Source organism: Manacus candei, unplaced genomic scaffold, assembly GCF_025592945.1.
Source record: "Manacus candei isolate 608988 ecotype Guabito, Panama unplaced genomic scaffold, ASM2559294v1 h1tg000018l, whole genome shotgun sequence".
NCBI lineage: Eukaryota > Metazoa > Chordata > Aves > Passeriformes > Pipridae > Manacus > Manacus candei.
In genome coordinates this window covers 13065563-13091245 of record NW_026138066.1, presented here as the reverse complement: position 1 = coordinate 13091245, position 25683 = coordinate 13065563, and the positions used below count along the sequence as shown (strand labels likewise).

At 45.0% G+C, this 25683-nt stretch overlaps 1 protein-coding gene across 6 annotated transcripts; it reads left to right on the top strand.

The window, feature by feature from the left end:
* The first annotated feature begins 288 nt into the window (after positions 1–288).
* LOC127469871 (cystine/glutamate transporter-like) lies at positions 289–24944 on the top strand. Of its 6 annotated transcripts, none has more exons than XM_051784716.1 (16): positions 290–435; positions 2989–3170; positions 5034–5293; positions 7270–7396; positions 8154–8269; positions 8951–9076; positions 11501–11600; positions 11681–11725; positions 11911–12034; positions 12321–12424; positions 14318–14414; positions 15212–15361; positions 17666–17840; positions 18458–22004; positions 23575–23617; positions 24899–24944. In XM_051784716.1, exons 3-14 carry the CDS (start codon positions 5101–5103, stop codon positions 18520–18522), a joined length of 1422 nt encoding a protein of 473 aa, XP_051640676.1. In that variant the 5' UTR covers positions 290–435; positions 2989–3170; positions 5034–5100; the 3' UTR covers positions 18523–22004; positions 23575–23617; positions 24899–24944. The 6 variants fall into 6 exon arrangements, with proteins under 6 accessions (XP_051640680.1, XP_051640681.1, XP_051640676.1 ...); XM_051784715.1 differs by having other exon boundaries at positions 2989–5293; positions 18458–21747; positions 21827–22004; XM_051784717.1 differs by having other exon boundaries at positions 2989–5293; positions 24903–24944.
* Positions 24945–25683: the final 739 nt, after the last annotated feature.

The window sequence follows — 25683 nt, the reverse complement described above, 5'->3', positions numbered from 1 at the left end:
GGCAGATAAACCCTTAGACTTCAGCACTCATGCAGTGCCACAAACGGTTGAAGTGAGGGGGTATGTTTCTCTGTTATGGGATTTATTTATTTTTTTTTAATTTGAAGTGCTTGAGAAGAATTCTCATTTGGGAAAATTTTGGCTGTACTTTGCTACAGCATTAACTTCTCTGTTGGGTGTCTTCTGCTAGAAATGTTTAGATTTATTTTTGTTTGTGTTCTGTCTTACGCAGCTAAGAAAACAGTTTCAAATAGGACAAATTGTCTTGTTCCAGGGAGGAGGTCTGATCTGGAGAGTGAAAACAGCTTGCTACTTGGAGAGCCGTCCACAAAAGAACAAACCTCTAAGGGCAGTTCCCTGCATTGTGCCCCACAAGACATACTGTAGAGCCAAGATGTTGGCCTCAGGAAGCACCACTACGTGAGACAGCATCTGGTTAAGTGGCTTTATCCCCTTGGATTTTTGTGTTCCAGTGCCTGGTCCCCTGGGTATTGCTCCTTTGGGTCTGATGGGCTGGGAGGCAAGTGCCTTGGGTATTCTCTTCTGTTTGTAAGAAAGGAAAACTTATGAATGTTAGTTCATTTCACAGGGATGCTGGTATACCTTCCTGATAGTCTTTAATAGTTAGTGTTGTAGAAGAATACTTGAGTCTATTTTAATCAGTTGTGCATCTCTCCCATATTTGTGTTTTGTGTGTCACGGGCAACATGTGAGGAAGAAATGCTCATAAAAGGGTCCATATTCCTCTACAAAATTAATGGGAAATTAGTTCTGGATACATAGAAGTACAAGTTCCTTGTTGCAGATGAATGGAGAATTATACTTGAATGCTTAGAAAAGTGAGATGATATTATATTATCTGTACATTCTGTGAGACTGAAACAGAATATTATTTATAATATTTAATAATAATATTATTGATAAATTATTATTAAAACATCTATTTTTGAAGTGTCTGCTTTGGCAGACTGGTCATAATGAAGAACTTTAAACTTGCTGTAGAATATAAATCCTGGTAGGAAGGAACTCTGAAAGCAACAGCAATTTAGCTGCTTGAAAACCAGACTTGGTTTAGTCTAATTTCTAGCCGAAGAGGTAAAGTGTGGATTCAACACTTTTTAGGTTCTCAATTAAAAGGTCATCCTCATATCATCAAGAGGTCCAGACTCACCATATCATCAGCCTCCTCTCCTGAAAAAGTCACCCTTGTCTGAAGGACAACTGGAAATGCCTAAATGAGATGATAAATATGGTGTGACCTGAGCCAAGAGCCATTTTGCAGTCAAGGCAAAAAAAAATATCATTAAGGCAGATATGTTAGGAAATAGTAGTCTTTTGGTAGACAACTCACGAGACTATATTTGTGAAACTCTATAGAAAGAGAAGCCAATGGAAATTATTTTTACATTTACATCTAAGGCAATTGCATGGATTTATTACTACATCTGGGGCTGTGAGCCTGAGTCTGATTTATTAACTACTGTCCCTTTCAGTTTCTTATCCAGGGTGGCAAACCAGCTGTAGAAAGCTGAAAAGAAGTAGAGTTGCATGTCTTGTCCTTTCAGTGTGTTTCTTGTGTTCATATTGGTCTGTAAACAAACATCTCTCAGGTCTCCTAAATAGATTTTCTGATTGAGTTCCCAGAACAGACCACCACCAGCCTCATTAAAGCTTATTTATGCTACTTTCATGCATGAATAAAAAAGCTTCCATTCACTGCTGATTTTATTTAGTTAGATCCTGTGCCTTGTGGTGGACATTGAATTGGAGTGACATTTTTGGCACACAAAAAAAATAAAAACAGTGGGACTGTGAGGAACTGCTTAATGCCTGCATCTTTTGCAGTGTGAAAAGGAAGGGGTTAACCTGTTCTTGGCTGTGTGGTATTGATTGAGGCCCAGACAAAGAAAACAGCTGTAAATAGTTTGGAGTATTCCCTAGTAGCTGGGGTGTTTTTTGGGGGGATAGGTCATTGAAGTGGAATTCTGGAGGTACAGTCTCTTTCCCAGGGATGCCACCCACTTCCTGTGTGATAGGAGGAGGAAGGTCACTGGTTGCTCTAGGTCTCAGCTCCCCAGCTGAGAATGATGCTGTCTCCCTCCTCTGCTTTTTCCAACTTGCTTGTTTATCTCACTAGCTTTTCAGCAGAGTAACATCTACTCTGCCTCTGTGCTGACCACAGTGGGTCCTGCTCTCAGCTGGGGCTTCTACACAAATAACAGACATGATTTTCTCTTTATGTCTGTCTTCTCCATCTCCATCCATGCTGCGGTGCCTGTGAGGTAAGATTAACAGCTAAAAAAACCAAACCAACAATAAAGTCAGTATAAATGAAGAACAAGGGAGTAAAGATCCAGTATGTGTGGTAAGTTGTGAAATAGGTTTGAGCAAGGTTTTTCTCCAGCCCTGCTGACTGATGATCCGTCTCATGCGAAGGTACCCCATATTGGGACAAGAATGATTTGAACCTGTATTTTAAGTCAAAGGGGTGAACAAAAAGCAGCTTTGCCTGTTTCCTTTGTGCCAAGCACATTGTGAATATTCTTAAGCATTGCCACAAGGATTAACATCTCTGCATTTTAATGTGCCTGGTGTTGGACTGTAGCTGGAAAGCAGAGCAGGCAGGAATGGTCTCTCCAGGCGGTAGGCTCTGCTAGGTGACTCTTTGAAGTGTTATTCAATACCTTTCTATTACTTTTTATATTATTTTTCCTTTTACCTCTTTTTTCCTCCTTCAACAGCTTCTGGAACAAATCCTGATAGATTTCATGTTTCTCAGATTTACTGGATTGGACTGTTTTATCTCCAAATACCTTTGCATGGCAGTGGTATTTAAAAAAAAAACCAACAAAATAAACCAAAACAAAAACCCCACGAGGACAGAAGTACAGAGTTTGATGTTTACTTTGGATCATTAACCTGGTCAGCAAATTTGATTTGATCTCTCCTTTTTTTTGTTCCTCCCCTTCTGTCTCTGTGTAATTTCAGAGCCTGCAAAGAGACGCTGTCTTTTGCTGCTTCGGGATCCCAGCAAGAAATGGGAGTCTGATGGATTGTAAATGCACCTGCTTGGTTTAAAGCCCAGCCAAACAGATAAGTGCCCTTTTAATTATCTCAGAACAGTGTTTTAGGCACAGCTGTGCACAGCATCTCTCTTCAGTTTCAATTCGGTGAGCCTCTGTGTTTCACCCCTGCAAATGAATGCTGTGTGGTTCTCACTTCAGCTGAGAAATACCAGATGATATTGGTATTTCACGTTAAGATAATTAATTGGTGTCTGAGGGAACTGCAGCTGAGGGGTTGGGAAGCTCCCGGGGGTCTTTCCCTGCTCCTCCAGAGCCACTGTCTCCAGCAGCCCTGTGAGGTTTTGGGACTCTGAGGAGCAGCTCTGTGGGACCAGATGAGGCTGATGTGACCCATCTGAGCCTTAAGGAGTCCTCTGGGACTCATTAGGGGTTTAATAACTAAACTTGGCTGGTTTGATTGGGAAGATGCGTGTGCAGGCTTGGCATGATCTCAGAGAAACCAGCTCATGCTGCTGGCAGGAGAGAGGGCTTTCTGCATGTGCTAGACATATGTGTGCAGAGAAAGCGATAACCCCCACTTCCTCCTGCTGGTCTCCAGGTGGGAAAATACCTGGGGATGGGGGAGAAAAGCCTTTGGTTATCCTGAGTTTATACAGGGCATGCAAATAAGTATCGTGGGTGACTGGTAACAAGAATTGTCCCCCTCAAAGTTAAGGGGACATTTATATCTATAGGTAGAAAATACAGACTATCAAGAAAGCACTTTCTGGCTGCTTAAATCTGCTTCTATAGGTGACCAATATCTCCTCACAGACACACCACTGCAATTATTAAATAATTCAATAAATCCATAAAATAGGGTCTAATGTACGGTGGAACTTCACAATAGTATACAGACATGCAGCTGTGGCAAATATATATATATAATTTATATATATTTGCAATTTACTGCATTAGAATAATGAAAAAAAAAAAAAGCACTGAAGCTGAGTGTCTGAGTATTGGTGGGGATGTGTGGGGATTATCTACTACTTGCCTTGCCTGCTCTACCGGGGATAATTAGCAGTGTAAAGTATCTACCTTGCTGTTACAAAAACTACAGACAGGTTTGCTGCAGCAAATTGGACTGCAGTAACTGATCTGAATTCGCCTTACCTACCTGAGCAAAAGGTGTGTTCCTTGGTGAAGGTGGCAGCCTAGGACTGAGAGACAGGGGACAGACAAGGCAGGGAAGTGGGAGGTTGCTGCGTTGGGAGCAAACTAGATTTGGATCAACTCATGTGATCCCTGAAGTCTCTGAAGTTCCCTCTTTTCTAGGAAAAACTTCACTACTGCTGTTACCAAGAAAGCTTTTATATTAATGGAAGAAATGACATGTCTGATAGTAATGACTATGCTCTGGTTTGCAATTGTAAACAGTACTTATTTCTGACTCTTCAATACTTTGAGAGCAAAAAGGCTTGACACCATATTAAGAAACACTGATAAAGTGAAACTCTAGTGAGAAAAAACAAGGCTTGTTTATTCAGGAAGGGTGGATAGAAAGCAAAAAAGGTTAAATCATCTGTGCACACCAACTAATGCAGCTTAATGTTTTTTAACCTCAGAGATCCTCAAGGTCTTAATTGTTAGGTTTGCAACTTTAAATCTGTTTTCTGCCAGCAAGCTGAAATCAATGTACCCCCAAATTAGGTTCCATTAAATTAACCCTAACCTGACCAGTTCCAGTCTGGGTATCAAAGTCAAATTTGCAAATCATATCCTGAAATGTGGCATGCAACATGTAATGCTCTGTGCTGCTTGACAGAAGACGAAGAAAACACTTAAAGTGCCTCTTGGGAGCTGTACTGATGTGAGAGATGATACCAGTTGTGTTCTGTGCACTTGTGTTTGTTTGGTGCATCCTGCAGTTGAGGAGAACAGATTCAACAGATCTTGACAGGTTTCTGAAAAAAAAATCTTGTCCAGAAAAGAAGATCCTCGAATCCCTAACTCCTTGTCTTACAGGTGAGCCTTGAGGACACTTGGGAGACTGTAGCTTCTGAATGCATGACCTTCCTCTGTGATTAGAAGAATGGGGAAGGACAAGAAAGAAGAGGCCATCTTTCTGAGGCAAAAGATAACTTTGCTGAGGGCTTTCTCGCTCCTCATCGGCAGCATGGTTGGCAGTGGCATCTTTATCTCCCCAAAAGGAGTACTGAAAAACACTGGCACTGTGGGTTTCTCCCTGGTTGTCTGGTTTGCCTGTGGGCTCCTCTCAATGTTTGGTGAGTGGTGAGCTTTGTCAGCCTTTGCTTAAGCACCTGGGAGGTGAGGAGAGCCTGCACGTTTTCATGTATAAAAAGCTGGAAGATGAACAAACTCAAAATACTTGGTTCCTACTGCAAGAGAAACAAAGGTTTAACAAGCCAGGGGGTGGTCGTTAGTTCAAATGATTCCCCTGGGGTGACTGACAAAATTCCAGCACCTACCATCTGTGGATATCAATTCATGTTTGAGTCCAGGGCAGAGGAGTGACAGTGACTGCAGATGGAGTCTCAGTCTGGAGGACAATGAGGGGACTCCTTCTATAAGGTGGAAGGGAGATGTAGGCACCTAAAAGAGAATGGAAAGGCTGTGCTGTGCTTCTCATAGGTGCTGTGAAAAGGGCAAGAAGGGACAGTCTCAATATGCCATGTGGGATCCCCTTTCTGTTGGAGAGAATAGCAAAGCTCTGGAGCAGAGTGCCTGGGGAACTGCAGAGTATCCAGCAGCTGGGGGTGGGTGTCTGGGTGTCTGTCAGAAATGGTGTGGGTATGTCTGATGCTGCCATGGAGCAGGAGATGGAGCAGATCAGTTCAGCCCCACTTTCTGTGCATTACCCTTGGCTTGTTTTCTGGCATTTAATACTAGTCTTCTCTCACAAAGGGTTGTCTTTTTGATGACAGTTTCATTTTAGTTCTTCTGAAATAATACAATTCATAAAGTTAAAATGGATAAAACACATGGCTTTTAGTTTCTTTCATTAACTGCATAAAATCACCATCTCAGAAACTCTCTAAAGGTGCTATTAGGACAACTGCAAGATCTCAGCCCAAGAGAGAAATCTGATGCTTATTACAGTGGGTGACTTTAACATTCTTCTTCTGCTGTAACTTAGAAAAAGGAAACAAGAAAGGGGAAATATTCCATGTGAAAAAACCACTTTGACACCGTGACGTGTACATGCAAGTTTAGAAATCGAGACATTCAATTGTTAATATGACAACAAGAGTGGTTCTTACTCTTAGTGTATGTGTACCAGTATTTCACATTGCAGCTTATGTGTGGTTGTTTGGTGATTGATACACTTTTGCCTGAAGAAAATCTTATGATATAATGTGAGCATGGTGTTTCTTTTAACCAAGCAGAGCAGTAAATGATAATGTGTGTGCTAATCATGTAGCCCAAGTTCTGCACTTGTAAAGGTTTCTCTCTCCCCTGCATCCCTTGATAGACTCTGCTGGAAGGGCCTTGGGAGCCTCTTTATGAAGCTATTGTATTTTGTAGCTGAATTTGTTGTTTTTTTTCTTCCCTTTTATTAGCTTCATGACCTCCCCTGGTCATTTCTCTGACACCTTTTTGCAGTATGTTAAAAAGGCTGACTTGCTTTCTTTTATGATTTTTTTTCTTTCATGATTTTTTTTTTCTTTCAAGCGGGGCATTGCAAGTCCCATTGCATGAGTTCAGCAGAGCACTTAAATGCATGCTTAGAGCATGTAAGGGGACCCACTGGAAAAAATGAGATGAGCTGTCTGCCTACATTCTATGCTTTGAACAGGGATTCTGCACAGATTTCCCAACAGAGAGGCAGGAAAAATTGAGGTTGCCACCATTGGCATGACCTGAATATGGCATGATTGCCACAGGACTTAAGGGCATGACCATATCACCACCAGGTTCCTCTGCACTCTCCTTCCACAGCCACCTGAGCTGGCTGAAGAAGTGGACAGCACAGCTAGAGATGCTCTTACTTCACAGGGTCATATCCAATGGTGCTCAGTTCCACTGCAAGTAGAGTCATGCTCAATGAGAGAAGTGTTTTAGGATTTCTTTTGATGAGCAAATCGAACATAGGCGGGGCTTAAGATTTGTAAGATTTGTACTTCTTCCTCTAATTTACTACTAACTTTAAATGTATTCATTCAGTCCCTGAAAGGTCACACAGAAAAGGGAAAATCCATGGGATGATTTACTCGGGACACTTTTACCTGAACTTTTCCAGGTGCCTTGTGTTATGCAGAGCTTGGAACAAGAATCACCAAGTCGGGAGGACATTATATCTACATTTTGGAGACTCTAGGGCCTCTGCCAAGCTTCTTATTCCTGTGGGCAGAGTTTTTTGCTATCAGGTAAGAGATTTTGTTTGTTTACCTTTTCCTGGATACAGTGACAATTTAGAAACCAAAAAGTTATGATGCCAGGTAACAGTCCAGGCAGTTTGTAAAGGAAAGAGTAGAAACAAGTTGAACAATTTTTAAAGATTTTTCAGTGATAAAAAGAAGGCATAATGAGTAAACAGTTACACACATTCAATATGTTTTGTGCTTGAAGAATATCTCTCTTCTCCCCTGGCAGCTGGTTTCCCCCAAGAGCCATGGTATTTTTCAGAGACTGACAATAGATGCCAGATTTATTTCAGATCTTCTGTTTTCATTGTGAAACTTTTTTGGTTTCTCCAGATTCAGAAAGTGGAGACAACTTTCTGGCTTAGCCCCAAGTGAAATAATTTAGAACATTGCGAATGGCTTCTTTTTTAAAGAGTAAAAAGGAAGTCCCCACTTCTCAATAACCTGTGTCCTTCATGTAAGCTGAGATGAAGCAGGACATATGAACCACACCACGTTGCTCAGTATGATTAATCTCAGCTTTTGCTTTCAAGTTGGGAATTAATCTTTTTGCAGCATGTGGTTTTTAACCCATTTACTGAGGAAAAAACTATGAAAAAGACTCTGGGAACTCACCATCTGCATGAGTGAGCAAGATTAAGCCAGGTGGGGAAACTTGCACCCCTTCCCAAGTTTTGTGCAGTTTTACCTCATGCCATTTTTCGACTGTCCTCAGACCAGTTTGTGCTCAGTTCCCTCCCCCACTCTGACCCCTCTTCAGGCCTGCCAACAGTGCTGTGGTTGCCTTGGCGTTTGGACGGTACATGCTGGAGCCCTTCTTTGCCCCCTGTGCAGCCCCTGTCCCTGCAGTGAAGCTTGTGTCTCTCATGGGGTACTGTAAGTACTAACATTTATGGGACTGTCAGTTCTGGAGCCTCTGTGCCCCAGACCAGGGGCACTTAAGGTGCCTCTGAATATCCTCTGAAATAATGGTGGGATCTGGCTCCTGTCTTACCTCCTTGGCTACACAAAACTTTCTGATTCAAGGTGCTTGATGGTTTTGGGTCACTGTATTCTCCAAGAAGAGGAATGGGCCTCCCTGTTGAGCAGCTGGAGCCCTAAGTCAGGGAGATTTTGCCAGGTATGGGAGCAGAAACTCTTCATGTATAGCTGTGCAAATGCCACCTGGATAGAGGGTGTAAGGCTCAAGATTTTGGACTCCTTGCCTGGTGCATCCAACCTGTGACACTGTCCTGCCTGCTGTGGATTGCTGTGTGCTGGCACAGGCAATGCTGTGCAGTGCATCTACTGAGATGTCCTGGCACTCTTGCACCTTTCCCTCAGACAGGTGTGGATGACCTGGCAGGAACCAGGATCCTGGTCTCTTTTAGGAGCATAACCTTCAAATGCTGTACACTGGGCCACACCTGTGATGTTTTCTGACATCTCTCACCCTGAGCATCCTGCATAAAGATGCAGTCTTGTCCCTGGCATCCCTAGAGCAGGGAATGCCTTTGTAATTTTTCCTGTGCATGTCAAACGTGGGCTACAGCTGTAGCAGTGTGGTCTTCTCTCCAGACATGGTCCTCACCCTCAATTCCTGGAGTGTCACCTGGAGTGCCCGGCTGCAGACGGCTCTCTCCGTTGTTAAACTCCTGGCTCTTGCACTCATCATCGTGCCAGGGATGATGCTGCTGGCCCAGGGTAGGTGTTGCTGCTGCATGGCTGAGGGATGGTGCTTGATGTGCCCGCCTGTCACAGCTTTGTCAATCCCAAGTGACAAGTGTGGTGTTCATTTAGCTGGCAGGAGCTTTCTCTGTCCATGTGCTGGATGTGAATTATTTGGGAGATAATCTGAGACCAGCGTAGTTGTCACTAAGCTACATCATAGCACTGGGCTGATGCCCCTGGCTAGGTGGTGCTTTCTCCAAAACTAAGTGGGCCTTAGTGCCTTAGGCTGTGTGATCCTACCTGGGGTCATACAGGCACCTTGCTCTGCAGATGGTCTTTCTTTGGAGTCAGACTTGCCTGTCTGGCAAGCATGGCTCAAAATCTCAAAATCTTTCCAAAGCACAAATTTGAAGGACATTAAGGGTGTGTGACAGCATCCCATGGTGACCTGAGCCAGGCACAACTGTGCAATGAGTTACCAGCCCTCAGCTGAACCCTGGTCATGGCATCTCTAACCTTTCTGTGGCTTATGTTAATGTTTTTTTCCTCCAAATCCAGATGGGCAGTAATTAAGGGAACTTACAAAGGAATCCTGCAGGCTTGCATGCTCACATTCAGAGTGGGGACTAAAATACCCTACTAGCAGTATCTTCTGGGAATGATACAAGAGTACTGGCTTTCATCCAAGCCTCAGTTTATAGAAAAACCCGAGTCATTCCCACTCAAGGGAGGAAGCTTGCTCCTTGCTCCCTCCCTTCATGCTATTACCTTCCTCTGCAGAGAAAACACCACAGGCAGTGGGCTCCATGTTCATGTTTCTTTCTGATGTCTGGAGTTGGCTCCTTTGAACATGCAAAGATCTGCGCCCCCCCTCCCCTTCCCAGGCTGGCAGTGCTTTCTGAACTGAAGGACTGCCCTGCAGCTAGAAATCACAAGCCATTATTGTTAGGAATGCCTTCAAACGACAATCTGGAGCCCTGGCATCGGTCCTCCAGTGGGGAGGATAAGTGCTGGTGACATCTGGAGGGAGAATTCACTAAGAGACCCCAGTATGACAGGTTGTATTTAATGTGACTCACAAGGGACAATGCATTGCAGACAATAAATCTGTTTTATGCGCCATGACTTATCAGCCATCATTTTAGAACATAAAAAGTGCACCCCAACAGGCCCACTCCTACATTTTGGGTTAGGTTTTTCAAATCTATTTTCACTATTTTCACTTCATTTCTTTTGTGCTTAAAAATCAGTTTTGTCCTTTTAAACCAGTTTGCCTGATTCCCCTGCTTTGTTCTGCTTTTTTTTTTTTGTTGCACTTTTGTCTTTTCCTCTGCCATTATCTTCTCTTTGGCTCAGGTTTATTTTAGAGACTTGCTGGGCCAGCATTTCAAACCAAAATGTCCAAATTTCATCTCTGAACTTCTTGCAGAAGCACCTCCATAGAAGAGGCCTAACTTTCTCCAGATGCTCCATGCCATTTCATCCCTTTCCTGGTGAAGTCCAACTAGAAAAGCTCCACACCTCTTACTTTTAAAGAGACTTTAATATGGAAAACTGAATATAGACATAAAACCATACCTTCAACCAGCCAGATTTGAAAATATTGGAAATGCAACTATTTTTAACTATGTTTGAATGAGAGGCCATTAGACATTTCTCTAAGTTTTTTTTTTTTTTGGAGTTAGAGAAAATCCTGACTTTGGGGGGGTTTTTTTGTTATGTTTTGTTTTGTTATTTCAAGCACAGAACTTGTAGGAAAATTGGGGAGTTGGAAAAACAGGTTTTCTATCTGAGCCACCTCTGCTTTTTAAATCTATTTGTTTTTCTGTCTGTGTCCTTCTCATGTGGGCAAGCAGGGGTGGTGGGCAGGGAACCTGCCTGGACAGGGGGCCAGACTGGCAGTCCCTGCTCCTGTTCCCTCCTCCACCCGAGTTCCCATGCTCTGGCCAGTGCAGGGCTGGGGTCAGTGCTCCGGCAGCGGGAACAGGAGGGAGCACAGTGAGAACCGAGTTTGCTGCCTCGCTGGCTGCACCACATCAAAGAGGAGTGTGTGTCCAGCTCCTTAGGGGGCTGGAGAGGGAAAATGGGGGTCAACCCAGAAAATTAATTTTGGGCCTGGAGGAAGGACAGGACTACGTGAGTCTTCTCCTCTCCACAATCTCCTGTTCCCATGGCAGGCTCTGTTGGAAACAACCATCTGTCACTGTTGCCCTTCCTGAAATGTCTCCTGTAGCTGGACAAGGGATAGATTTTTTTCTGTCACTGTGAGGAAGTAAATGTGTCAGCAACAGCACTGCAAATTAAAGCAATGAAAGAAATCTGAATATCTGGCTCCAAGGAAGTCACAAACAATACTCCCAGGTCTGGATGAGAGATACAAGGGATGTTATCCCACAGGGAAGGAAGGCTCTCTGTGACATTTCCCTACTCCATGTCCATTGTTTATCTCCTCTGCAGGCCACACCGAAAACTTCCAGGATGCTTTTGACAGAGAGTCACTGGTTTTGGATACACTCCCCCTGGCTTTTTACGCAGGCATGTTCGCATATTCAGGCTGGTAGGTGGAATGGGGGCGCTTCATGGGCAGCAAACAGGTGCCCTCAACATGATTCAGACTGACTCCCTGTTTCTTCCCAGGTTTCAGGCCAGCTTTGTGCGCGAAGAGTTGGTCAGACCTGAACGGTAAGGCTGGGAAAAGGTTGTGTTAGGTTACCAGCTTCTGGGATATCACGCTTTGCCAAATGCAGCATGGGAGGAATTAGTTTGTGGGCTCACCTAACCAATGCCAGTGACAGTCTGCAGTAATACCATGCATAACAAGGGATAGCAGCGTGTTCTTTGTGTGTCTGTCTTCCTCTTTCTTGTAGAAATATCCCCCTGGCTGTCATCATCTCTGTGATCACAGTAATTGTGGGGTACATGCTCACCAACGTCTCCTATTACACAGTCCTGGGAACACAAGATGTTCTGGCTTCTCCTGCTGTGGCTGTGGTGAGTTTTTCCACTATTCTTATCTCTTCAGTGTGGTCAGCTTATGCTGTGATCGTGGCAAGACTTTCAGAGGTAGTTTTCCTATAAAGTATTTTGTTGCTTTGTAATTTCTCCGGATTACTGGGCAACAGTAACTTCTTCTAGTCTTGTCTAAAAGATAAGGAAAAATAGCCTGCAGATGACAGTAGAAAAAGCGAGATTTAGGAGTAGAGTTTTTTCTCTTTTGAACCTGATGTCTCCTAGAGATCACCACATGTTCCTAAAGTCAGGCTTGCTCTTCCTCCAGAGCTTTGTGCAGCGAGCCTTCAAAAGCCTGATCTCTGTGGTCCCTGTCCTTGTCGCACTGTCCTGCTTTGGAACCATGAATGGAGGAATCTTCACATTTTCAAGGTCACATCCCTACAAATTTATTATTCCTTTGGCTTACTGAATCAGAGGGAAGCACCAGCAACCTGTGCAACTCTCCATAATGGCATTTTAGACACTTCTGTGGGAAAAATAAGGCTTTGACTCTCACGTTGTCAACTGCATGATGGTCCCTATTGGCTAAGATTCTGTTTTTTCTGTTTGTGACCAGACCTGGACAAACAAAGATTTTTATCTTCTCCCCTCACCCTTCAGTTTAAATCCCCAGTTTAAAGTGAAATGTCAATGTTTCTGTTGAACTAGAAGCTTTGTTGACGTTGGCAGCTGCTTGGTGAGACCTGGCTCTTCTTTCACTGGGTTCACCCAGCTGCATTTCTGCAGGGCACAGGGTCCCTCTGTTGTGAGGATCTCTGGCCAAAGGCAAACTCTCCCTTGAGGACTTTGAGGTCAGTGAAATGTTATCGGGATGGGCTATTCCTAAAACAATAGTTGATGTTCAAAAAGTCTTGTTGTAGCAATAAGAAACACTTTGTTCCATGGAAAAATTAACTTTCCAGCTTCACTGTCTACCACACTCTGTGTCCTTATTGGAGCCTTGAGGTTGGAGAGGAGGACAGAGCTCACAGAGAAGTAAGTTGTACTGGTCCTGAGGAGCTGAGAGAACTCTCTGGAGCAGGTTCTGTTTCATAGCTTTGATTGCAAAAGGAAAAATCAGTTGAAATAAAAGAAATGTTTCATAGCATGAAAGATAATGAGATATTTGATCCACTAGCCTGAAGTCCTGTATTAAATACAGGTGTGGAGAATCCTCCCTGTTAGTCCTCTAGATAGTGGTTTTTGAGGATGAGAAGTCTCCGGACAGCGCAAAGGTTCTTCATGTCCCCTATCGCCTTTCTCTCCCCCATCCTGGCGTCATTAACATAATCACTGCAGAAAGTCCATATAAACATCCATGGGGCCTCCCTGGCTGCCTGCCAGCCACACCCCTGCAAAGCCACAGAGACAGCAATAAAACCAGTTGTACACTCATGCCCCAGCTGCTTTGGGCCCTGCTCCAGCCCAGCTGATGCTCTGGCATGGTTTTCTTGTGGATATTAAATTTATAAAATTGGATGCAATTGCCTTCTCCCTGCTAATTGCCCTTTCGTGAGTCAAAGGAGGCATGGAGGCAAGGAGCTCTATGCTCTCATTTTGTAGCTGGTCTTGTGTATAGCTGGCCTCTTGGCAGTATGACAAAATATATATTTTCCAACAGCTGACCTGAGGATTGAAAATCCTCTATTATTTGAGGAAATTGCACTTCATTTTTTTAATATACATTTTATATATATAAATATAGGCGTCAAGACCGACAATCCCCTTTCATAAACTCAACAGCTTCTCTTATAAAGGAATGAAAGTTGTGATCCCTCCACTTCTTTACACTGAAAAGACTAACCCCTTTTCTGATGGTGAGACTTTCTTGCTCCTGTTTCCAGCCTGAACTCATTCATGGTCAATTTGGACTTGTGCAAAGGTCTCTGCTAATGAGCCACCCAAGGGGATGCTGCCAGCGGTCCTGATGGTGGGCTGTGCTCTGTGTTGAGCTAACTGGTTGTGGGAGAGCTATGGAAACTTAACACTGGGTTTTTCTTCCAAATGCCCCCGAAGTGGATCTCTGAGCAACCTGGTCTAGTGGCAGGTGTCCCTCCCCATGACAAGGGTGTTGAAACTAGATGATTTTTAAGGTCTCTTCCAACTCAGACCATTCTATGATTCTCTGAAAGTGCAGCTAAAGGCAGAACTGTGGCCTTGACTAGGAGACCTGGGCTGGGTTAGCAAGTGGGTGCCTTGTGGCCTCGGGTTGGTTCAGTGACTGATTTAATTTCTAGTCTAGATGTAGGGTGCTAATGCATAGGGCTCCCTGTCTTTTTCTAGGACTCTGTTTGTGGCTTCCAGGGAAGGACAGTGGCCTCCTCTCTTCTCCATGATCCACATTCGAAGGCATACACCCCTTCCTGCTGTCATGTTAATGGTAAGGAGATCTGGCTGTGTGAACATGCTCTGTTCTTGCATTCTTGGCTTTCCTGCAAAGACTGGACAAGCTGAGGAGTTTTAAAGATTGTTGAGACATTAATTCAGCCTCTGAAAAATAAAAAAGGCATGATATAGGAAATGGCTGCAAAGTATTACATCCTCTTGAGCCAACAGTGCCATCAGTATACAAATACACTACTTGAAGTCCCTGCCTTATAACCTTGGACACCTTCTTTAAAAGTGATCTCCCTACCACCTACCACTTGTTATTGTCCTGTGAAAGCACCAATGAGCTTTGGCTTTTTGGAAAATGAAAATTCCCGGGTGCGGTGGAAATGCTGGGAATGAATACTTGCAGAGATTGTTTCCTTTTCGGTTTGCTTGTTTGTTTGTTTTATGGCAATGGTCCAGCTACATCCTAACTGCTGCAGTGCCTCTTAGTCAGCTTGCCTGACCTGCTGAAAACTTAGCAAGTGTCTTTGTAGGTAACCTGTGTACTGGCAGGCCTTTGGATCTTGCTTGTTTTAATTGCCCTGCCTTGGACATAAGGCATCAAAGATCTTGCTGATCTTGAAAGGATTGCTCCTTTCTGTAGCACAACAGAAGACTGTGTTTAGGCCTTTTGCCTTCAGTCTGTGACACGTTTGTAAAGCTCTCTGACCTCTGAAATGTTGGGCCTGTGAAGTAGCTCCCTGGGGCTGCAGGGGGGCTTCAGGAGGTGACCCATATTACCCTTTCCAGTCTGAGGACCATGACAAGGCTTTAATGACTGTGTTTCATCTTCACACTGCTCAGTTCCCTTTGGTCACTGCCATGGTGTGTGTTGGAGATATCTACCATCTAATGAACTTCTTCAGCTTTTCCCGATGGCTCTTCATAGGATTAGCCACCCTGGGGCTCATTGTCCATCGCCACCGTCACCCGGAGCTGCACAGCCCATTCAAGGTAATGCACATGGCAGGCTGGAATGTGCAGGCTTGTCAAGTCTCTCTTTTGTTTGCTGGTAATTAGAGCATTACATGGTCATAGTTGCATTTAGGCTCTAAGGGATCTCAATCCCTGATGCTCACTAAAGGCATGTGGAGAGCTCCTGAAATTGGTTGGTGTACCCAAACAGCCTGATGTGATAAATCCTATAAAGCCGGTTCTATGTGGTGTCACTAGCTGCATCTGTTAGAAGAACACTTGCTCCTGGGGACAAAGTTTCAGGCTAGGAACTGGGAGATGTACAGAAAGCAGTTCCCACACATCTCTTGTGGGCTACAAGGAGGGACCCTTGCCTGGGTTTTATTTCAGTGGTAGGTAATTCTCAGCTCTAGCTGAGAAATGGGAGAGTATCGGGCTTGGGGTAAAAAGAGTGGCCAGAGGGGTCCTGGGAGCAAACCTGACTCAAGAGGAAGCATCTGCTGGCATAGAAATACTGTCTAGTATAAAGCAGTGGTCCCTCTGGTGGCCCTTCTTAAGCTGCTGGGTACTGGGATCTTCCTCATGTCAGCTGGAGCAGCTTTCTTGTGCTTGGGGCACCTTTCCCACTGCTGGATAATGTGTAGAAGGCACTTGGCCAGGGTGGTGCTTGAGGCAGGCACAGTTTGTTCCTGTCTCTGGTGACGCCTGCATGGTGCCTCCAGCCAGGCCTGGGGAGGAGAAGAGACTTCAAAGGCCACTGGCAGTGGGCAGCTGGTCAGCAAGAACCTTGGGGGACAGAAACACTTCCTGTGGCTCCCAGGGCTCCTCCTTGAGCTTTGTGCATCCTGATGGAAAGTTTGGGGTAATTTTTCTTCTTGCTCTTTGCTGTCAGACAGTGTGTTTGAAGCTTCCTAGTTTGTTGTCTGGCTGCACTCATGCATGCCTCCAGAACCAGACTTTAAATAAGTTTTTGCTTTTTCTTTCAAACCAAGCTTCTCAGGGGAGGTTTATTAGTGGGTGGCACTGCTGATCATTTCAGTTGCTGAGATTTTGCCCTGTTTTGCTTTAGACAGAGATTCAGAATTTTAACAGCTCCTAAACGCTGGTTAAGCAAGGGAGGGAAATACTGGCCTTTTGGTCAGTCGGGTTGTTTTCCGCCCGTTCTCTCCCCAGTTTTACAAGCACTTGAAGCCCCCAGCGCAGCCCTCTGCAAGAGGAGGAGCTGCGCGCAGGTGGCGCGGGCACATGCTGCGCTCTAGTGGCCGGACTCAGGCCGGCTCCTGCCGCGGACCTGAGGAGAACAAAACAGGACACACGTGCGACTGTGCTGGTATTTATTCTCCCTATAGCATCTTGAGTTGAAAATGGTGAGAAAACACCGGCAAGAGGAGGGGGAAGTTCTCTCACTCACCTCTCAAGCAGATGAGCAGCATGAGTGTGTACCCGTAGGAGAGGCTGGCAGGGGATGCTCTGGCTGGAAAGACAGCAGGAGCACATAAGGTTGATGGCTGGATGTCTGCAATATCTAGACCAACTGATCTCTTCCAGCTTGGCATGGTAAGCATCCCAAATAGGATCTTTATTACTGGAAGAGAGATTGTCACCCTTGATGAGAACAGCAGCTCCTTCATTCCATCACCCATGGCAAGGAGTTACTTGCCTCAGTCTGGATCCAGAGATGGAGAGGGTGTTTGACAGTTTTCTTATTTATTGCAGTCTTCTGATTTACTCTCTAAATAACCCAGATGAATTGGCTCATCCAGCAGGGTATGGCTAAAGTGCTGACTGCTGCTTTCATCTTCCATCAGGGTGTTGCTGAAGCTCATGTTCTTGGTAGAGGTACCATAGAGAGAGGGAGTCTGGCTAGTCTGTTTTAGTCACTATAAGTCTTAGGCAAGCTGAAGGCATGTCAAAACAAGTAGTGAGTTTTATAACTAAAGAACAGTTTGATTCAAAGTGTCACTTCTATCCTTGGCTTCAGATTTACCACCAGCAGTTGCCCTAGGTGACAAGTAGGTATATGTGCATGCACAGGAGCAGGGCATTTAGAGAGCAATGGTGCATAGGTGACTTCTCTGCTTGCTTGGTTTCCAATTGTAAGTGAGGTTTATATTTTGATGCACATGAATATAGGAGGCATGAACCTCACAGGGCACACTGGTCTCTGAATCTGATACAATTGTTTGCAATCTGATTGTACAGAAGTACAGTACAGGACAGGTACATGCTTCTTCTCCCCTTCTTTAGATGGAGAAGTAAATACAGTGTGTGCTGGCATGTATGGAGTCTGATTTGCTACAGCCATCAGTTTTGCCTGACAGTCTTCTGTACTCTTTTCCCCAGGTTCCCCTCTTTGTTCCTGTCTCTTTTACCATCATCTGCCTCTTCACAGTGGCTATGTCTTTCTACTCAGACCCTGTGAGCATCAGCATCGGATGCACCGCGGTTTTAAGTGGTTTTCCAGTCTACTATGTCCTAATTCATAGGCAGATGTCAGACCGTTGCCGTAACCTGTTTTGTAAGTATGCGTTTGAGTATTGTGGACCTAAACACACTCAGGATGCTGGTTTGTTCCCAGGGCTCATCTCTAAAGCAAATTGTTCCATAACCAACAGACCTCATGAAACCTAAATCATGACCCCTGGCACCCCTTAAGCAGCTTTCCCAAGGCAGAGCCTCCACAGCCAAATTTGTTTTAACAAAGACAGGGCTGAGGTCTGCCAACACGGGGAACTGAGAAGGTTGCTTTCACCCCCCAGCCCTGGTTCCTACTAAACTTTATTGTACCTTTGAGATCACCAGCTCTGGGTCAAATTTGTCTGAGACTGAGCACCAAGACCAAAAGTTAGGATGGAGACACTGACAGGCGGACACTGCAACCCCTTGTTATTAACAAATATAATTGCTGAAAGGCTGGGGGGAGGACTGCTAGGAGAAGACAGTGCTGCCTGAGGTCTGTCTGCTTGGGGAAGAGGCCAGGATGGTTAAGGCACAGATGTGGGCGTGTAAATGAAATACATGTCCACTCCATGCAGTGTTTAGCACAGATTTCCTTTGCATGTAGCTCTTATTTTCAGCCATATATCAGGATTTCCTCTGGACTAAGCTTCCTTCCTTTTTTTCCCACCCTTTCAGATTATCTTACACACAAACTACAGTTACTGCTGGAAGTTGTCCAACAAGAAATCAAGACTTATTGAGAAAACTGTCAGAACTCACAGGAGAAAATAAAATCTACTTACTCCATTTCTGACACCTTTGATCCTTCCAAAATCAGGCCATGCTTTTATTCTTTTAGTGACTGCAAATGAGGATGAACCTGGGCCAAAACCTTGCTGCAAGTGTTCCCAAGCTTGCCAATTGGGATTGGGATGCACGTATCACATCTGCTTCTGCCCTTTTCTTTTTTCAGAAGAAGAAACTAGCTCTCTGAAATGAGCTTCCTTTGCCTACAGTGTCTTTGAAATCAAGATCCTAATTTTGCAGCCTAGCCTGGTCCTGAGTAAAACTGTGTGTGTATACACACACAATATTTTATTTTCTTAACTTGGCAAATAGAGGAAGGGAGCATGTTGCAGTACATAGAATCCAATACATGGAAGCCAAATGCAGGTTTCAAACTGAAGTGCTATAGTATCTGTGCTGTGGGCAAGCATTATGAAGGGAGAGGGGTGAGGAGAGCAGATTAGAGAAAAGGCAGATGAATTGGAAAGGAGGAGGCAGGGGAATAAAACTTCATTCACCAGAAAGTAGAGATTCAGGTTAATAAGGTATTTTAAAACCATTTCAAATTCAAGTATTAACAAAGTAAGATCAGAATGTTTTATTTTGATTATTCTATAAGCAGAATAAGTTTTTTTAGCTTTGAAATCATCTTTCAACTTTGAATTTTATTTTTCTAAAATGACATTTTAAAATGTACAAACACATTGAACAAAACCAGCTGAATATCAACTGGAATATGAAACAATAGATCCTGATCCCTTCCCAGCCCCACTGCTCTCCAGTGAATGACTTGCTGATTCAGTACGTGAATGCTCATTTGAACTAATGGCATAGGAGAGGTTTCCGTTATCGGATTACTTTGGTTTACATTATTAATGTGGCAACATTATGTCCAGATAAAACAGCAATTAGCTATTTCCAATCACATAATTGTTAATCGTTTCCTAGAAGGTGGGAAGTAGCATGCTGGGACTCCTCTGATGATTGCTGGAGAGAGCAACAGCAGAACATGGAGCATTTTTAATCTTTTGTATCCAGCATTTATGTACTTACAATAAAAACAAAGTACCATTTACAAATCCAATGTCATCTACTGAAACTTGTAAAATTTTGGAACTAAGTAAGGTGGGTGTTTTTTTTTCAAAGCAATTGAGAGTTATTCTTGTTATGACTGCTTCCTGTTCCTGTGCTGAATTAAGCTGGGACAGCAGCAGTGTGGTTGGTAGGGCTCATTTCCCCACTTCCCCCCCTCCAATTTAATTTACAAGCTGCTGGACATCGTCCAACAGGAAATCCAGTCTTATTGAGAAAACCATTGAGAAAACCTACAGGAGAAGATACTGGCTTTAAATGCTAGTGTGGTTTCAAATGAGATCTAGAAATGTTTCCAGGAACCCAGACAAGAGTTGGTCCCTCCTCATGCCAAGCTTTGCTGAAGCTGAACCCCTTGGCACACCTTTCCACAGCAGCCCATGGACAGGACCCTGTGTGAGTGGCCAGGGAACCAACCTGCAGAAGACCTTGCAGAACCAGGTGAGCCTGGTCACCCCAACATTTCCCGAGTCCACCTGCTTAGGTGCTGATTTGGGGGATTTTCCACAGCTTGAGGTAGAAGCATGAGGTGCTGTCAGCCTGGTCCCATGCTGCAAGACCCCTGTGAGCACAGCGTGCCCATGCCATAGCACCAGTACTCCCACATCAAACCTTGGAGCGGTTTGAAACTGCAACAGAGCTGCTGTGTGTCTGCAGACAGGCACAGAGAAAGGGTGAAATGTCCCTTCTTTGTCTGTTTCCTCTGAAGAGAAAAAGTGAACAAGAATTGAAATTCCTGGGAGAAAACTAAGAAACCCTATCTGGAGGACCATGGTTTTTTTTAATACAGGATAAATCGTTTGACATATGCAGGGAAACCACACTTGGGTGCCTCTGCTGACTGTGCAGGAATATGATCTTGCAGGGCTATATATATGATGTCTGCTCCAAGACCTGTCAAATACTGGAAATACAGACAGATATAGGACTGTGGCTGCACTGACAGTGAGAAATCTGAGGTTCAACAGCTCCATGGATGACATTGGAATTAAAAGGGATAAAAACAATAAAAAAAAAGATGCTCACAAGGTATCAATTTACAGTGAGCTCAAGTCTCCAGTTTGTGGAGAGTTGTTTGCTTTTAGAGAGGATGGTATGCTGCTCCCAGCAAAGCTATGTAAACATTTTCTACCAAGCCAGAATGTTTTTCCTAGAGCTACCTCATGCATACTGAAATTCTTAGCTTCAGTTCAGAAGTGTATTTTACTAGAGAATTCACATAAGCAAAAATGAAGCTCTAGGACCTGATCCTATAAATCTCATCAATCAAAGGGAAGCATAAAAGCATAAAAGTTATGCTACTGTGGAGATGAAAGCCAGATACTACATAGCAGGTCAAAAGCCAGACAAGACAGGCCAGATGCGGAAGAAAGTAAGTTCAGCCTCATAATTACATTTGTGGCGTTATGTTTTGAATTTTTTTTTTTAATACTATGTCTATGAAATGCACTCAGAGTGCACCCTTTCCAGAAACTCAAACAGAGATTTATGTGTTTCGGCCGCTACTGATCTAGTGTGACTGGATCATCGTGAAATAAAAATGTTCAGGGTAATCCAACTGAACGCAATTTGTGTAACAAAAAAAAATTAAAGTAATGTTTACATCTGAAAAAGTTTGCATAGTCAAGACTACTTGACCTGTTGTTAAGCTTTATGCTTCAGTGCTATGTTGGGAAACACTGTCAGCTTTTTAGACTGAAAGGCTCGAGGTCAGACTGGAAAGCTCCTAACCCTTCTCTGATTTCCATGGGGAAGAGCAGAGCTGAGGATCAGACTTCAAGGTACAGGAATGCAAACACTTGGGACTGTGCACAGCTCAGAGGGCTGACTGAGCCTGCCTCACAGGGCTCTGTGCTTGGCACACACTGGTTTGTGTGGCTCCATGCAGCACTGAATACTGCAACCCCGCCAGCAGTGTGATAACCAGCCTGGGGAGAGCATGTTGAGCGATGTACCCACTTTCTGCACTGAGGTTTGGGGTTCACTTTGCAAGGCATCACCAGCTTTTGGCTTTCAAAGAATGATGTTCAGCAGAAGCTACTCCTTGATGAAAGGAGAAGGTCCTGAATATCCCCGGCCACTAGAAAGTTGGGAGGAATTGGCTTCAGGTAAGTGCTGGTGTGCAATGAAGGGGAACCAAGCAGTAGGAATAAAGCATGCTGCTTTGTAATGATGCTGATTTTGCAGATATATGTACCAGAAACGTCTGCTGCGCCTGGCTGGGTGTGCTCACGCCTGTGCAGACGCGCATGCGTATGTCGCAATAACCAGAAGGAAATGTTACTCAGCTCCGTTTTCCTGAGGGTCTGTGGCACAGAGGTATCCATGCTGTCCCACGGAGAGAGGCTTCGACAGAGACAGCAAGGTACAGGTGTGCTGTTGGGAGTTCACAAGGAGTTCTCACAGGCCAGTTGTACTTTATTTTCAAAGGTCTTACTGCACCTGGGGCACCTTTCCCATGCGGAGCAGGGGTTCAACAGGCTCATCCAACCTGTCGGGCACAAGGTTGATGCCCCCAGCTCCCAAGGGTGGTAGCTGGGCAGCCTGCCAGGGGGGTGGCACATGCCGGGCTGTGACAGCTTTCCCGGGGTTGCTGCTGAGCAGGGAGGGTCAGAGACACAGGAAGTTGGGGATTTCATGGCTTGGCTTTAAGGTCTGTTGGAGTTAGTCGTACTGTAAGCCATGTTTATATTTCATTAATTCATCTTTTCTCCTTGTGTGAGAGAAAAGGTAGCATGAGGTTGCTTTTTATGTTTAAAATTCCCTCTGTATCAAGTTATTCCTGTAGAGATATAAAAAAATTTACAGCTGCACAAGATCCGATAGAGAAATCTTCAGCAAAAGGTGAAGGACACTACCTGTCCTGCCAGCAAAGTATTTCTGTCTGCTTTTTAAGTGTTTCATCTCTGTTTATTTCTAGTTGGGGTTAGTTGGTGAGTGGAAAATCCCTGCAAGGAGCAGAAAGTGGAAAGTGAAAGCAAGGCATAACTGGACACTTTTGAAGGTTCATGTGATTAGGGCAGACTGGGAGCCCTGGATCTTGGCAGGGGAGCCAGCAGGGGTTAGCATCTGCCTATGGAGTGGGGATAGACCAAAGAGGGAGGGAGGCAGCAGTGGAGAAAAGCTGCTTGGAAGTATCATCCCACCCCACTTGCCTACTTTCCTCTCCATTTCCCCCATCCCCCTCAAATCCCACATTTCAAATCCACAAACTTCAAATTCTTCAGCCAGTGCTAGCAGCAGCACCATTGTGCTGTGCAGAGGGGAGAAAAGGGATGGCCACATCCAAAGAAACCTCCTGCTGGATCTCTTGAATCTCCTGCAATGGGACTGATCTCCTGCAATGGTCGAGAAGACGAGTTTGGAGCATTTTCTAGGAACAGACCTGGCTGCTGTTACTGAGCAGAAAGAGTGACCGTGGTCTGAAGGCAGCACTGGAACAAGCGACATCTGCAAAGGAGACTTGAGTCTTTCCTCACTCTTTCTTCTGGCAGTCCAGGGACTGCCAAGCCTTTGTTGTGTGGACCTTTGCACTGTAAATAGCTCTGTGAGGGAGCTCCTCCTATAACCATTTCCTCTCACTAGCCTGCTCCAAATTCCCATGATCCCTGCTGAAGTATGAGGGACGTCAGAGCCGGATACATGATCATTTCCAGTTTCTGTTTCCGTATTGTGTTCAAATTCTTCAGGCAGCTCAGAGCAGACCCTTGCCACAGACCCTTGCAAGCTCCACGGCTGGCAGGGGGGCATCTCTCAGCTATGGGTATGTGATCCACGATAGTTAATGTTGCAGGGACAGTGAAGTGGTGAAAAAAGTGTTGTCTGGGTCTAAAACTGGGATATTGAATGGAGGCTGAAGCACAGCAGCAAGCAAAGTAAAATCCTCCAAATTGGAATTATTGGTGGCTACCTATTTCAGCTTCTTCTTTTTGTAGGTGCTGTGTCTCTAGGGTAGACTGCAGAGCAGAGACTTTGCTGGTAAGTAATGATATCCCCCGCTCCAAGGAATTTGACCTTGTCTGGCTGTCAGACACCCGGCTAGCTCTCAGTCCTCATCCTCAAAAGGACAGGAGAGAGAAAATAAGATGGAAAAGTTCATGAGTTGAGATAAAGACAAGAAGATCACTCCTCTGTTCCTGACTTTTCTACCTCCTCCTGCCCCTACACCCCCCCCCCCAATACAGCAGGGAAGGGAAATGGATGTTGTCCTTGGTAACTCAGTGAGAGTTGCCCTCTGCACCTCCATCATGCTCAAAAATTTCCCATGCTCCAGAACAGTTCATTTCCCATGGACTGCAGTCCTTCAGGATAAGCCTGCTCTAGCAAGGGTTCCTCTCCATGGACTGCAGCTTCCTTGAGGGCCTGCCCACATGCTGCAGCATGGGGTTCTCCATGGGCTGCAGTGTGGATATCTGTTCCACCACGGTCCTCCACAGGTTGTGGGGAGGCAGCCTGCCTCACCATGGCCTTCTCTAAGGGCTGCAACGGAATCTCTCCTCCAGCACCTGGACCACCTCTTCCCCTCCTTCTTCACTGACCAGGGAGTCTACAGGGTTGTTTCTCTCACATTTTTCCTTACTCCTCACTGCTCAGCAGCTTTCTCAGAGGCACCACCAGCTTGGCTGATGAGCTCAGCTGTGTCCCGCAGTGGGTCTGTTGAGCTGGCTGTGTCTGGTGTGAGGCACCCCAGGGGCTTTGCTCACAGAGGCCATCCCTTCAGCCAACCACTGCCAGGACCTGAGCACCTGCACCTGGTACAGTACCTGTGAGCAGCAGCTTTGTTTTCCTGAACATTGAAGGAGGGATGATGCTATCAGTGCCTTCTGAAAGCACTCTGACTTCTGCAGCTGATCACACACTGCTCAGAAGCCAAATCTTATGCCTGTTAGCCAGGTGGCATCACTGGCCTTCATGCAACAAGCTGAGTTTATTGTGTCAAGTGTATTTCCTTACAATGTGTATTTTAGAAAGATATATTGTAGAGAAAAACAGTGATACAGGTCCAAGACAGAGAGGTCAGGGTTATTTCTGTGGTGCTTACCATGCCACTGTCACGGGTTTACTTTTTCTAAGAAAACCAAACGGGAATTTTCCTTTGCCCTGCTGCATGTGGGGGAAGGATATTGAGTTGGGAGGACAGCTCTCTGCCTTGGGTGATTAACTACATTCCAGGCTAATGGCCCTTCCAAATCTGCAGGGAGGGGAGTAGTTTCTCCTCCTCTCCTTACAAACAGGGAACATTTCACTTTTTGCCTTAAGGGAGGCAAGGTGTGTGTGTATGTTTTGCTCTCGACCTGGTCATCTGGCTGCTCTCCTCAGCTTGCCTGCGCGCTGCCCCTGCCTCCAGCCCGAATCTGCTCAGAATTCATCGGAGAGTTTGTGCTCGTCGGGGAAACGGAGGAGTCCCGACCGCAGCCAGCCGCAGACAAAGTGAGTTTCGTGGGAAAGAAACCGCCCTTCTTTCCCCTTCTCCCCTTCCCCTCCTTGGAGCTGGGAGATCTCCATTGCGGCTCCTCCCGTTATCCGCCCCCCCCCCCCCCCGGTGGCCAGAGCCCAGCAGCGCTCCCCTCCTGACCACCACAGAGCACTGCAGGCTCTGCTCCTCCAGCGATCCAACAGCGCTCCTGCCAACCCTGATCAGAACCGCGCTAGGGGACAGAGAAGTATCAGGCTGTTTCCTTTTCGAAGGGGACTTTTGGGTACAGGATTATTGCTTAGTTGTTTTTGTGTTGTGTTACTGTTTTTTGCCAATATACATATATCCTTTAATAAAGGGTTGTTATTTCTTCCTTTTTCCGTGCTTCCTCGATTGGAGCCTTTTAATTTCGGATTTACAATTGCTGAGAGAGAGGAGTTTGGTCTACCTCATAACTCGTCCTCCTTAGCAAAACACTCCGGTCTCTTTAAACTGAGACAGTCACATAAATGTATAAACAGCAGTACCTTGGTTCTGGGGCAAGCCTGCACTTCCCAGCTGAAGGGGGTCTTTTTTTTTGAGAAGTGATTAGATTTCTGATCAGACCAGGGATATTGCATACTTTGAC

Excerpts from the sequence above, each read along its gene's own strand:
- LOC127469871 (XM_051784716.1), top strand. The coding sequence starts at position 5,101 with ATGGGGAAGGACAAGAAAGAAGAGGCCATCTTTCTGAGGCAAAAGATA. Across the intron at positions 11,726-11,910 it reads GAGTTGGTCAGACCTGAACG|AAATATCCCCCTGGCTGTCA; the intron begins GTAAGGCTGGGA and ends TCTTTCTTGTAG. Across the intron at positions 14,415-15,211 it reads TTCCTGCTGTCATGTTAATG|TTCCCTTTGGTCACTGCCAT; the intron begins GTAAGGAGATCT and ends CACACTGCTCAG.